The sequence below is a fragment of the Alligator mississippiensis genome, chromosome 1 (genome assembly GCF_030867095.1).
Source record: "Alligator mississippiensis isolate rAllMis1 chromosome 1, rAllMis1, whole genome shotgun sequence".
Classification (NCBI taxonomy): domain Eukaryota; kingdom Metazoa; phylum Chordata; order Crocodylia; family Alligatoridae; genus Alligator; species Alligator mississippiensis.
The window spans coordinates 278,396,428-278,410,892 of record NC_081824.1 but is presented as its reverse complement, the minus strand read 5'-3'; the positions used below and the strand labels follow the sequence as shown (position 1 = coordinate 278,410,892).

General features: G+C 41.7%; 1 protein-coding gene across 2 annotated transcripts in view; it reads left to right on the top strand.

Moving 5' to 3' along the window:
- Nucleotides 1–22: 22 nt before the first annotated feature.
- Nucleotides 23–14,465, top strand: part of LIPI (lipase I) — a 35,702-nt gene continuing 21,259 nt past the window's right edge. Inside the window, exons 1-2 of one of the 2 annotated variants that reach the window (XM_014599007.3) lie at nucleotides 23–3,173; nucleotides 11,493–11,869. In XM_014599007.3, coding sequence (XP_014454493.1) covers nucleotides 3,035–3,173; nucleotides 11,493–11,869 — 516 coding nt within the window. In that variant the 5' untranslated portion in view covers nucleotides 23–3,034. Of the gene's footprint in view, nucleotides 3,174–3,865; nucleotides 4,040–11,492; nucleotides 11,870–14,465 lie in introns of those variants that run through there. The other variant, XM_006277433.4, reaches the window with a different exon arrangement.

The following is a 14,465-nucleotide window of genomic DNA, read 5'->3' as shown; positions in this document are numbered from 1 at the left end:
GAAGCGTGTAGGCGCGAGCGGCCGTAAAGAGCTACCCGTGTCGCATCGCTCCGGCAGCGCGACCGGGGGTTGCTAGGAGAGGGGGCGGCCGCGCTCTACGGCAGCAAGGCGCAGCGCGTGCCAGCGTCCCAGCAACGGCGCGCGACTCAGAAGGGGACTTTCTCCGCGCGGGCGTAGACGAGGCGGGGCTAAAGCTGACTGGCGGCTTCTCGCAGCGGGGCGGGATGGAAGGCAGTGCACATGCGCAGGGAGCGCGCCCTCTGATGGCTGGTTGACCGCTCACCGATTAAAGGGGCAGCGATATTAAAGATGCTCCATGCCCTCAACCACTGAAAAGAGGCTGGGCCTCTTTATATATATATATATATATATATATATATATATATATATATATATATATATATATATGGGGGAGGAGAAGGCAACCAGCGCTTTCTGATCTGCAGCTGCCCTTGAGCTTAATGCAATCATCATGGATCTTGGTTTTCTCTGATTAAAAAAAAAATCCCCAATTTTTGGATTAAAAAAAAGTAACCCCAAATCTGCATTTTTCTGCGATTAAAATGAAATGTTGCTATATGTTTTAGTGATATTTTAGTTGTGGGAAAAGGTGGATTTGGGGTTACTATTTTAAATCAGAAAATTGTGGATTTTTTAAAGGGTTAACTAACAACGGAATTAACAACGGAATTAACTAGAACGACTATATACATACAAGTTAGAACCAAAACACAAGTAAAAGTGAGAAGAGCATTGCACCCAAAGTGAATGTAGCAGCAAAACTCTTGTCTTTCACAGAGCTGGGTTTGGTTGGCTGCCTAGTAACCACAGCGTTTCACTTTGCGGTCTGATTTCACATACACGGGCTCTCTTTGAGGCACTTAACTTCTTCACTTCCGTATGAAACTTCTTCAAACACAACTAGGGCATGTCCAGACAAGCGGGAATGTGGGTTTCCCCAGAGACATCTTGTGCCACTGCTACTTGTCCCTGGGGAACGCATATGCCACGAGTGCTTTGGTGCAGTAGGTTACACTGGGTAAGGAAAGGGAGGCTGGGGCCAGCAACTGTGCTGGCCCCAGCAGCCTTACCTGGGGCCCTGGGGGCCTCCGGGAGCTGCGGTTGCAGCACTCCTGCAGCATGAGGCCTGGCTGGCAGCTGGAGCGTGGCTTCAGCCTGCGAGGCTCCAGTTTTGGGCAGCATGTGCACTGCTGTCACGTGTGCTGCCCCACTTCTTTTGACATGGGTTTTTTTGACCCCCTGCACAGCAAAGCAGCAGCACAGGAAACACTTGCATGTGCAGTGAGTGGCATTGCAGATGGGTCTGCAGTGCCACTTGACACATGTCTGCACTCGTCTGGATGTGCCCTTACAGTGCTAAATGAACTCAAAACACCACAATAGCTCTCACTCTCACAAAATTCACACTCCACTTTTTCTTACAGGATCGACTAGGTGTCTCCAGTCAGGCTCTCTTGACTGAAAAAAAACCCTAGGTTCCCTTTTCTTGTAAAGGACAGCAAGGGTGATACTTCACCTAACCAAATGGAAGAACCTGATCTTCCATGACTCTTGTGGGCAGAATACAAAACTCTGGTTGCTCCAGCTTGCAGTGTCTCCAGCACCCAACTTAAGCAAGCTAACTTGCAGATATGCAACGAAATGTCCAAAAGCTTCAACAAATGGTCTGGGACTGACTTTCACCACTTCGGTGACAAGCTTATAAAGGGGTAAATCAGCCCATCTAAACTGACCAGCCAAACAACACACACAGTTGCCAATCATGAGTCAATCCCTCCAAAAGATACTTTTTCAGTAATGGACCAATTTTATCTTGAATCACCTCAGGAGTGGGACAACCTCACAACTGTCACTCGACCTCACTTTCCTGCCACTCCTGATCTGACACCCATGTGTGCTCAAACTGGTCTTACATGCATTTACTCCAGTAGGGTTAAAAGTTCAGATTTTATTACAAACTTCCTTCACACTTACGCAAATCAACTAAAGTACATTAACACAAGAGAGGGGAAACATAACTCAAACAGTGTAACAAAACTACCCAACAGCAGGGTGAACCAACTTTCCATTGATGCATACAACCGAAGACCTGTGAAGTTAACAGAAATATTTCCAGTGACTTAGTAGCCTTCAGAACTGTCTTCTATTGCTTTCTGCTAGATCACTGACAAAGATGGCAGATTACTTCTGAATTTATATGCATTCCATGGCCATATATAATGCTGCTACTATCCTGCCTGTTGTTTTGCAAATGCCTTCCATTTCTACCAGTGCATTTCATAGGGATTTCTAATATCTATTGCACCTCACTTGTTTCACCATGATTTGTAGGATGAAGATTGTATTGGAAAAGGGGGTACACTAGGAAGAAATTGTGGGAGACTGTCTTCACAGACAGCAATTTTTGCTGAAGCTTACACAGTAAAAGAAATCGAACATAAAAATATACTGTCTGGGTTAGAAAATTTGTAACTAAATGATTTTGTTGGTCAGAAATTGAAACCTACTTAAAATAACAACTCATTTGTGCCAAACAATGGTTTGAGATGGAGGGGAAACAGGAAGAATAAAGCAGAGTAATGAACTTCAGTGCAATAGGAATTTGGTGGAGCTATCTCAGAAACAGAGAACAAAGAAGTTGGGAAGTCAGCTTATTCAGGACAAACCTTGTGAATATTATCAAGGCTTCCAGTATCATCTGTCCATGTGTGATCTAGGACAGGAAAAGATTACATTGAACAAGATTCATATATTTTTTATAAACGATAAATGTGCGTGCATGTCGGTGCACAAAGGGTCCTTCTGACTGAGACTCTTTTGCATTTAGAAAATTTAAAGCATAAACTGCAGACATTTCCCCATCTTCCACACATGAGTAGTTCCACTTGCTATCCTCTGTCCATTGTGTTATTTACAATAGAAATGTAATGTAACTGTAGAAGGGATTCTTAGGAGCAGCTACCGGTGGCAGAAATTCAAACAGTATGGCTTTGTTAGGAGTAGGAGCCTTTTCATGGACATCAGGCCTTGGTTTCAGAGATGTGGTTTCTCATTGGACCTTAATGAATTGTTCCTGTGGCCTATTGTAGAGAAGAGGAGGCCCCACCTGTCATCCAAGAAAATAAACATGAAGGAATCTTCACGTGGAAAATGTAAGTTAAGATTTCTCCCAGTGCACACACTTTAGCTGGTTTTATGAGTTTTCCTACAGCCAAAAGGCAGTTGGGTCTTAACTGACTAAGTTCCACAATACCTTCATGGGATGCATATATTTAATCTGTTTTATAGGTGGAGAAACAAACAGAATGATGGTAAATGTCCAAAATAACATGGCAAATCATTACGTCAGAAATATAAGTCCAAAGTTCTGACTTCTAGATACATGCTTTATAGTCTTTGAAAATGTATAGGATTAGATTAGAGGGAAAATCTTCAGAAAGATCACAAGGCAATCTTCCTTAGGGGGCATTTATAGGAATGCAGTTACTAAAATTCCATTTTTAGCCCTAAGAGAGAAACCAGTTCATAACCAAAATAACATTTTTCTGCATGTTTCTTTGCCCATTGTATAGCACAGCTTCAAACACACCACAGGGTGGGTTGTCTTGGCAGTTCATCAGAGCAGAGAGGGCAAACGGAGTGATGTATATTTAGTTCCACTTCGCTCAAGGATTCCACATATTTGATGGCTGGCAAAGTAGAGACCCATGTTCAGTAGCTCTTAAGGAGAGAGGACAACTGATAATTAAAAAAAAAAAGGAAGAAATGGAAACTGCCTTACCTCCTTAATTATGTAAATAGGAGGAGCCATGAATTGCAGAAGCTTAAATATAAGCTCAGCAAAGTAACTTCCTGCTCTTCATCACATCTAGTTTATCAATAACATTTGTCACAGTAAAGGGAAAGCAGTGTGTTCTAAAGGACAAGTCAAATCTTCTCCGTTCCATTGTGGATGTTCACTATTTCCATATGTTGAGGTCCTGTTTCTTCATCTATTTGATGTGCTGGGTGGGATCAGGTAAGGAAACCAGTAAGAGTTACTCCTGACCTTTTTCCAAGCAAAGAACAATAACTTTTTAAACAGTAAAATATAAATGATCAGTTATGATTAACTATGACAAACCTTCCAATTATAATTAATATAGCAAACTTAGTCAAGGTAACCTAATTTCTTTGAATTATTACAGAGGTTTTCAGCTTAAAGTAAATATTGAAAAACATGATATCTTATCTCTTTCTGTACTTTGTACGCAAACTGGTATGACTAAATATGCATTGTGTCCTGAAGGTAGGTGAAAAGTGTTTTGCTTATTCTGAAGTAATTTGATATTATTCGACAGTGGTTTACTAAGGATAAAGACTTTCAAAGTAGATAGATAGACAGATAGATAGATATTGAGAAGGCAGGAATCAATATTTTTTATAAGCACTATACATTTGTTTGTTAAAGTCCATTTGATCAAAATATGATTAGTTTAGTTAGTTATGAATTTCTTTGTCGGACCTGCAAAAGTTATTACCCATAACTGAACATGAAGAAATATCACTCACAGAACTAGATGAAACGATAGATTTATAATTAAACTAATTGCCCAATGGATAGCTCTAACTTTTTCTTCTATAAAAATTCCTATTTGAGTGCTCATGTGATAAAAAGCAATGTAAGCAATACTTATCAATGAATGTTAAAGAATTTGAAAAACTTCCTGTTTGCTTAGGTGTTAGTGCTGAACAGGTAAAATTATTTATTCATATTTCAGAACCACGTGCTGCAGTTTTAATTTCATTCCACTCTGCAAAGTACATATCTTTGTACAAAGCAGGCATCATATTTTTTCTCTGTTTACTTTTCAGTGAACACCTTTGTGTTAATTTCATACTTGTAAGTAAACACCTAAGTTATATGTTCCTTTTGTGTAGCATACTGCTCTGTTCTTAGATTTCAGCTATGTCTGATTGTCCCAAAAGAAGAGACTTTTATGTTTCCATAGACCTGTTTTCCAGGCCTGTGTGAAGCAGCTAGTATTGGCTTTGGATTCGGGGACAGCGATTCTATTTGGCGATTTCAATTACTGTCCTGAATCAATTCTGCCGAATCTGATTCTGAGATTTGTCAGCAGCCAAATCTCCAAATCACCCAGGCCAGGCCTGTCCCCTGCCCACTCTTCCAGCCTGGCAGTGCCTGCCCAGCCCGCCCCAGCTCCCAGCACTTGGAAAAAAAAAAAAGCCCTGACTCAGCAGGTGCTGCCAGGCAGGGGGATGATCGCTGCTGCCCCCCACTGCTCCATGCTGCATGGGGGGCTCTGCATGAGCCCCCTGGCCCCCCTCCCCTGCTGTCCCAGCCACCCCATGGCTGCCTCGCCTGCCCCAGCTCCGGCCCTTTAAGAAAAATAAACCAAGAAAAACTCCGCACTCACCACTCCTGCTGGTGGGGAGTGATCCCCACTGTCCCACGCCATGTGGTGGGCTCTACGCAAGCTCCCCAAGCCCTGAGGCTGCTGCAGGAGTGGTGAGGCCTGATACTTTTCTTGTTTTTTTTCTTAAAGGGCCAGAGCTATGGTGGGCAGGGCAGCTATGGGAGGGGAGGGCTGAAGGCGGGGACCAAGGGGCTTGTGCAGAGCCCTCCATGCAGCATGGGGCAGTGGGGGACAATGGGGATTGTCCCCCCACTCTGAAGCACCCTCTGAGTGAGGGCTTTATTTTTTTAATCACCAGGAGCTGGGGCGAGCGGGGCAGCCATGGCGGGGCTGGAGGAGCAGGCAAGGGCTGGGGGCTGGCAGAGGTCCCCCCATGGTCTCCTCCGCTCCCCTCCAGCCCCACTTACCCTGCCCCTACTTACCAGCTCCTAGTCCGGCCGCAGCTCCCTGCTGCAGCCACCGGGGACTGTCTGAATCATCGAAGATCTTTGAATCCTTTCTGAAGATTCAGAGAGCTTTGAATTGATTTGGACCTTTTAATTAGTCTCCTGATTTGATTCGGATTTGGAGATTCAGCCACCTAATCTGGCCAAATCTCCTCCAAATTGAATCAGCACCCAAAGCTTCGCGCAGCCGTACTGATTTCCCATTCATATGAGGTCCCTGTAATTCCATTTGCTTTAGTGAAGTGAGTCTTGATTTACACAAATGTAAGTGAGGCAAGACTTGAGCTCTAATGATCAGAATGCAAAATAAGCCCACAGATATCAAGAAGCATTTCAACTTTTAAGGTGTCTTAGCTTAATTCACTACATAAATTGAAAAATATGCAATAAAATAATTGTATATAATGCTAAGGTGCAGCAATACAGAGAGATGGAACAGCTGTTTTTTGTGCATAGTAGAAAAAAGTCATCTACAATTTGTATAAATTAGGCATGAATAGGGAATAGGTAATGAAATGCTTAAGTAAAATTACTCTTCAGCATGTTGCTGTGGGTGTTTGAGTGGCATGTGTGAAGGAGATTTTACATTTGGTTATCTCACCTTGTATATAACATTAAATCATGATTTGAAAGCCAGAAATTAAATTTTACATTATATTAAAATTTCAGGATGTTTTCCAGTGTCAGACTTTTTACTGGGTTCTTTTGATATTGCTAATGCAAAGTAACTGCAAGAGAACAGCTCAGAATTCCTGATTTGGCTAACTCTCAGCTGTACATCAGCATGCTGAAGACTACATGTGGAGTTGTCTCCTCTTATAAATTAATCAGTTTAGTGAGTCATATTATCCCAGAAGGAGGTAGCTTGGTAAATCATTATTGTACAAATTAATTTAAAAATAAGTAATTTTGAATTTAAAAAAATAAAACATTCAAATGTCTTCATTCTAAAGAGATTAGTATTTACTTAAAAAAATCAGGAATCTATAGTATTCCAAATATACAAAACTCATAGTTACAGACACTTTTATGAATAAAAGAAAGAGAAGGTAGAAGTTTTGTGCCTTCCCAGATATTTTAGGGCAGAAAGTTAGAGGACATTTTCTGATTCTCTGTCATGGCAGGGGGTCGGACTTGATGATCTGCTCAGGTCTCTTCCGACCCTACCAACTATGAAACTTCCACCTTAATTTTGGTTTTCACTAACCCTGAAAATATTCACTGCTTTTTGCAATGTTAAATCTATCTCTTGCAATAAGATGGCTTTGTCCTGGTTCTCATATATTCCACAGATTATCTGGTCTTGAATCTCTGCATTGTTCAAGTTCGCATGATTTGTCTTGATGTAGATTTGGAAAATAAGCTCTCAGTGTCAAGATGGTTTCTTGCCTTTCCTAAGTGACAATTTTTTATATGGATCAAAATATTCCTGCAAATTTTAATACCTTTGTAAAATGGCCTGTAATCTTCATGATTCCATGCAGTTCACTGAAGATTTTCAGTACCTCTAGATTTGTGTCTGTAGCAATATGGAGGATATATAATCCTGTGCAGTGTCTCAACAAGATACAAAAGTGCTGCCATCACTTCTTCCAAATGTCTGCCACATGCTCTCTGATTAGGGTAGGTTTTTTTGTTGTCAATTTACAGAATTCCAAGGAAACTAATAACATAAATAATTCACGTGAGCTATTTATGGGAAACTCACATGAGAAACTATCATTTAGGAACTGAAGACACACTGTTCCTTTTTCTTCTCATTGGAAGAAGGAATTGACAGTTTGTGTTCTTGCTGCTCTATACAAAGCTCTTGTGACAAAAGAAACTGACAAAAACTTGTTTAAATATAAGGGGCCAGATTCTTAGGCAATATAAATTACCTTTGCTGAATTCAAATTATATAACAAATAGCTATAACAAATGATACTTAGTAGGGGTTGGGCCCGAGGTTAGCTCCTCAGGTCTTTAACACAGTTGAAATCAGAATGTTTCTCAAATTTGATTATGTATGTGTGTGCCATTAGGTCAGTGATTCTTAACCAGGTGCTGAGAGCCCCTTCCAGGGGTGACAGGATGTGGGTGCCACAGCAGCCGGAGTAAAATGCCCTGTACCTCCTCTGGAGACAGATTGGGGAGCAGCTGTGACTAGAGCCAGCGCTCTTCTTGGAGCCCTTCCCTATCTGATCCTGCATGTTCTTCCTGAAAATAGAGGTGCGCTGGGCAGGTGGGACCAACTGTGCCCTCCTATTTCCAGAAGGAGTGCACAGAGTCAGATCAGAAAGGGCCATGGCAAAAACATGTGCTCCAGCCAAAGCCCTTTGTCCTGTCCATCTGGAGGGGTCAGGCTGGACTGCAGGAGCCCTTTGCACTGCTTATCTAGAGGAGTCCTGCTGTGCTAGAGCAACTGTTTGCACTGTCCAGCTGAAGAAGCTGGGTGTGGGGACACCCAGGACAGGAAAGACCACCCTCTGTTCCCTCACGCCCCATACCCCAGGGGTACAGGGCACAAAACTCATTAGTTACACCTCTGCTCCTGCCTGCTTTAGATTTATCAGATAACTCTAATGCAGTCAGGAGTGTGGGGCAACAGCCTAGTTGAGAACCACTGCGGCAAGCAGAGACAGAACAAGAGTGGTTTTCAACTAGGGATGCTGCTAAATTCAGAAAAGTTGTGGAGGGGTGACCTGACTGAAAAGGTTGAAAACTACTGAATTAGGCTAAAAGAGACCATGATGGGAAGTAGAAACAAGTCCACATGATTCTTCTGCTTGTGTAGATTATCCTTGCATACATAAAACAATTCCATACTTAGGCACTTTTGAAAATCGTCTTTATAGCAATGAGTGTTTATTTAAGTTTCTGGGGTTTAGTGGTGTGAAAGAGATTTACACTTAAACCACCATACTCAGTATACCTAACATCACCAGCTGACTTTGAATTTGTAAAATCTTGTCTTTCACTGTTAGGTTGATAAGTTGATGTCTGCATTCAGTCTTTTAATTCTCAAAGTAGACAATACATAAAAGTAATCTAAAATTATAATATTAGATCACTTTTCAGGTATTTTGCTAATCTGTTCAGTTGGAATTTAAGAACTGCAGTAATGTTTCAGAAAAAGGAACAGTCAGGCAGTCTACTCACAGTACATGCTGTGTCTCTGAGTTCACTGACTTGCATGTTTCTTGGGAACAGGCTGAGCAAGAGTTCAGTTTTTCACTTTCAGGCATTAATACAAAGAAGTTAACATGTTCCTTTTTTGCTGGGAAAAACTGTTTTAAAATAACACTGTACAGGAACTCATGGAGTAATTCAGGAAGTGGTATCTTATTTATGACTCCAGTTACTATAAATTCCACACTCAAATGGAAAAAACAGAAAGTACCCATACCAGTAGATGCCTACTCACCATGAAGGACACTCAAGTTTGCTCTGCCTGAATTGGATCAAGAACTGAAACCTTGGCCTCACATCTCTGGGAAATTCTGAAAGAGTTAGGTTTTACTGTTACTAGGGATGGGATGTGAGAAATCTTACTGGCCTTACTGTTCCTATGATCCTGGATGTGAGAAATCTTTCTCAACAAATCTTACGTTCCTCTCATATGTTTCAGATTCTTGAAGGGAGGAATAGAAGGGAGGAATAGGCTGCAATTGAACCTAGACAGGTTACAGGGGTGGGCAGATGAGAACAGGATGGGTTTCAACGCTGACAAGTCCAAGGTGCTGCACCTGGGGAGGAAGAACCAGCAGCATACCTACAGGCTGGGGAACTCCCTTCTTGTCAGTGCAGAGGCAGTAAAGGATCTTGGAGTCATTATTGATGTCAAAATGAACATGGGCCAACAGTGTGGGAACACGGTCAGGAAGGCCAACCACACCTTGTCATGCATCCACAGGTGCATCTCGAGCAGGTCCAAGGAGGTGATCCTCCCCCTCTATGCGGCACTGGTCAGGCTGCAGTTGGAGTACTGCATCCAACTCTGGGCACCGCACTTCAGGAGGGATGTCTACAACATGAAGAAGGTCCAGAGGAGGACCACTTGCATGATCAGGGGGCAGCAGGGCAGGCCCTACGGGGAGAGGCTAAGGGACCTGAACCTGTTCAGCCTCCACAAGAGAAGGCTGAGGGGGGATCTAGTGGCCTGTTACAAACTAGTCAGAGGGGACCAGCAGGCATTGGGAGAGTCGCTGTTCCCCCGAGCACTCCCAGGAGTGACTAGAAATAACGGTCACAAGCTGGCAGAGGGTAGATTCAGACTAGACATCAGGAGACACTACTTCACAGTCAGGGCGGCTAGGATCTGGAACCAACTTCCAAGGGAAGTGGTGCTGGCTCCTACCCTGGGGGTCTTTAAGAGGAGGTTAGACGAACACCTTGCTGGGGTTGTTTGACCCCAGTACTTTTTCCTGCCATCGCAGGGGGTCGGACTTGATGATCTGCTCAGGTCCCTTCCAACCCTACCAACTATGAAACTATAAACAGGATTACTCACAGTAAAATTATTTCTAATTTACACATAGGTAACAGTGTTTTAGGCAGAATGCCCTGGTCTACATGAGACACTGAGTGCACAGTTGTTACTGCACAGTCATTTAGTACTTGCATACACAAATACTAAGTGACTGCACAGTAACCAGAGTTACTGCGAAGTAGCATTGCCGAATGGCTTTTTGGTGATGCTGGCTCTGCAGTAGCTCCTTACTAGTGTGCAGTAGCATCACATCATGCTTTGTGCCATGCAATACTACTATGCAGCAGTAATGAACTACTGTGTAATCAGCATTTTGTGTAGATGTGGCCACTGTGAATTGCCCAATATCATACAGGGATCGTGTGGTAGGGCTAGGAATTATACCCAAAGCTCCTAAGTCTCATTCTATTGACAGAGGACTATACAGATTCAGTTGCAGCAGGTGATTGACTTGCTTAGCTAAAAGCTACTGAAGTGCTGAGCATTTGATATTGATACTGAAGCATACAGCAAAAAATGAATGTTTCAACTCTCTTTGAAGATCTTGGCCATCATTTAGAACCTGAGCTAAACTTCACACTGTAGTACTTCCCTACAACTGCATAGTTCAAGCAAAGAAATGCTAAACATTGCCATTTTCTCACATCTTTCATTCACCTTTCCAGACTCTATTTAGGACCCTTTTTTGATGTTCTGCATAATAGTGGGATTTTTACCTCAAGTGCAAAACTAGAAAGGGATAATTCATCTGTAGGTGCAATAATGGAAAGTTGTCTGGTTTAACAATCAGGTCTCATTTGTTTGGGGGTTTTTTATTTGACCAAGTGACAAAGAATTCTAACTCCTTAGTTGGAATTGGAAGTCAAGTGCAATTATCCTCCAGCTTGTGAAATAGACACTGGCTTTGCAGGAATCTAGAAAAGCAAGCAAAGCTGAGGACACAGTAGAGGTGCTACTTGCCCATGTTTCATAATTAGGAAATGCACTGAATTCAAAATGGTAGAGTAAGTGGAAATACTTTATTCTTTGTGGACAACAGAAAAGAAAAGGGTAATAGAATCGGTAGAAGGAAAGGGTAACAGTCTTTATCATAGTCTAACTGGTTGAATATTTGTCTGATATTTTTATATTTTTCAGATGCAGAGAAAAAATGTCCTGAATTTACAGATCTTAGTTTAGGCAATGCTTTAACTGGAACAGATCTGAAAGTGCAACTACTGTTGTATACAAGGCAAAACCAGAATTGTTCTGAGAATCTCAGTGAACATAATGTAACAGCATCTAGTAGCCTGAATACAACCAAGAAGACTGTCTTTGTTATCCATGGCTACAGGCCAACAGGATCTCCACCAGTATGGCTAAATGACATAAAGGAACTTCTGCTGGCTTTAGAAGATTTTAACCTCATTATAGTAGATTGGAACCGGGGTGCTACTACTGTAATTTATCCTACTGCTGCTCATAACACCAAGAAAGTTGCATGTATCTTAAAGAAACGTATTGACCAGATGTTGGTAAGTCAGACATTTGCCCTGGAAGTAAATGAATTAAAATAGCATAGTTTTGGTGTCCTATAAAAAGAGTTGATACAGGAGGAACTACAGGAGGAACACAGTAAGCACCATCATTTTGTCTGAATCAAGATGTGAACATTGTATGTACTTATTCTACATATACTTTCTGCTGTATCACGCAGATTTCTTCTCCCATTTGTTTCCACTGAAGTGAATGACAGTTTTATTTCAATGGAACCAAGATTATGTCTTGAATCCCTTGTCTTGCAATGAGTTTTAGCTATGTCAAAAAAACAGCTGCTCTTTCAAATGAGTGGTCAAGTGACACATAAAAAAACTGGTATCAATATATTGTTTAAATAAAATATTATAGAAGTTACTTCTTTAACTACTAAATAAGGTGCAAAGAATATTCACTTATGAAAATAACTCATAGGAAACATTTATAAAAAATGACTGACATAAGGCATTTAAGAACACATATCTATTGTAGAAAGCATTTGATAAATCTCCTAGTGCTAACAGCAGCTGAGAAAACAGTTTTTCTGAATAAGGGTCTGAGCCAAAATCAACAAAGTCAATGGAAAGGCTTCTGTGGATTTAAATAGTTTTTAAACAAATGGACAAAATAATTAGAATATTATGTAAGGGAGAAGTGGGGAACATAGGAGACCGCAAGAGGGCATATTATAGCTTGGCTGTTGGGATCAGCTAGCATTGACTATAACTGTATTTCATAGATTGATAGATGTTAGGGGCTGAAAGGGACCTTACAAGATCATCGGATCCAGCCCCCCTGCACTTGGGAAGGAAAGACTGTTAATTTATAAAAATATAATGGAAAACTAAAATAACTTTGAGAACATAGTTCCAACTCTGATGAAAACTAATGTTAACCACTTAGATTTGTACCTAGTGGAACTGTTGCTGCACTTCATGTGTATAGTTCATCTTGCTCTGATCTTGTTCCTCTAACAGTCCCTTCTTGGTACAAACCAGATCACAGGTCACAACAAACCAGGTCACAGCAAAATGATCACAAAAGAGGTGAAAAGTCAAGATGCAAAACTTCAAATACCATATTTGCAAATTGATTGTCATGGAACTGTCTAGTTATTACTTCATCTACAGACTTAAAATACTGTTTCAGATTCCTCTTGCCTTTGGGACTGACCGAGAGAGGCTTCCAAATCAGGGTTCTAGATTTCCTTACACTGGCTTTGTGTCCTGCAGTAGCATTAATGAAAATATTATCTATTACACGTGGTAAGCATTTCCTCCCTTCAGGGTTCATTGCATGTATAGGCTTGGCAGCCTTGCTCAGTTGGCTGTGTTGCTTAAGTGCTTGTAACTAGAATTTTTTTATTTTATTGGGAGTAGGGGAAAGGGTTGCATTTAGCTGACAGTTATAGTTTCCTTTCTTATACTTTTGTAATACATTCTCTCTTCTTCAAATAAATCAGTGAAGAAATACCATATTTACCCATATATAAGATGAGGTTTCCCCCCGTCCCATTCAGCATGGGGGAAAAAAGCTCCTTGTCTGATATTCACATACAAGGAAACTTCATTAAATACGTTATCTATTACTAAACGGCTGCCAAAAGCAGCATGTGCTCAGTAATAGCAACCACCTGTTAAATGGATTAAATGCAGCCAACGTTGAGCATGACTATAAAACACTCATAGCGGGCAAACAGATTGATGGGAAACTTTGTGTGTATGTGTGTGTGTGGCCTTTAAAGACAGGTGTTACATCTTCAGGGATCTGACACCAGACCTAGAGGTACTGCTATACTAGGCTGGCACTGGGAGGGCTAGAGCCATCTCCAATGCCCTCCCCTTGGTGCCAAAAACAGATTTTGCTTTATTAGGAAATGTTAAGGATCATAGAAAAAATGACAGAGCCATATGGGAAAAACAGAGAGCCCAAGCGAAGGACTAACATAAGAGGGATGGGGGTGAGGAGGGAAATGCAACTAGGTTACATAATTACAATGTTAGTCAGCTAAGCCCAGGGAAGGGAGGTGAGGTGGAGGAGGGGGTCACAATGCTGAGAGAGAAAGAGAATAGATACAAGCCAAAAAGACCTACCAAAAGGTTAGGTTAGTATAGCCCATCTGAATAAGATCCATGAAAATGTCCATTGTGCTGAGTCCTGCTCAGTGCCAACTCTTTTTCAAGTCATGGTGAGCCCATTACACTGAATATATTTTGATATCCCCTTTACTCCCACAGCTAAGCTGTGCTTCTCTTTCCCATTTCCAATAATTTCTGTTTCTTCACTAACTTTAAGTGTCTGGCAAACATCACTAAGCAGGGCCCCAAACAGTTCACCAAGAAGGCCTCTATTGCCCCCTCTCTCAGCCTGTCACTGATGATTAGTGTGGCTCCACCATCAGGGGGTAAAGCCATACCAGACTGACCTGCGCCTTATCTGCATATACATTTTTGGAGGATCCCAGGACTCATGACTAGAATACCTGGCTCCAGTCCTGAGTGGGGCTAATTAGCACATGGATCCCTTGTAAACACATACTGAGAAATGCTGAGCTGTGGGGTCGCCATGACTTTAAATGCTGTTGACTCTGCTGGG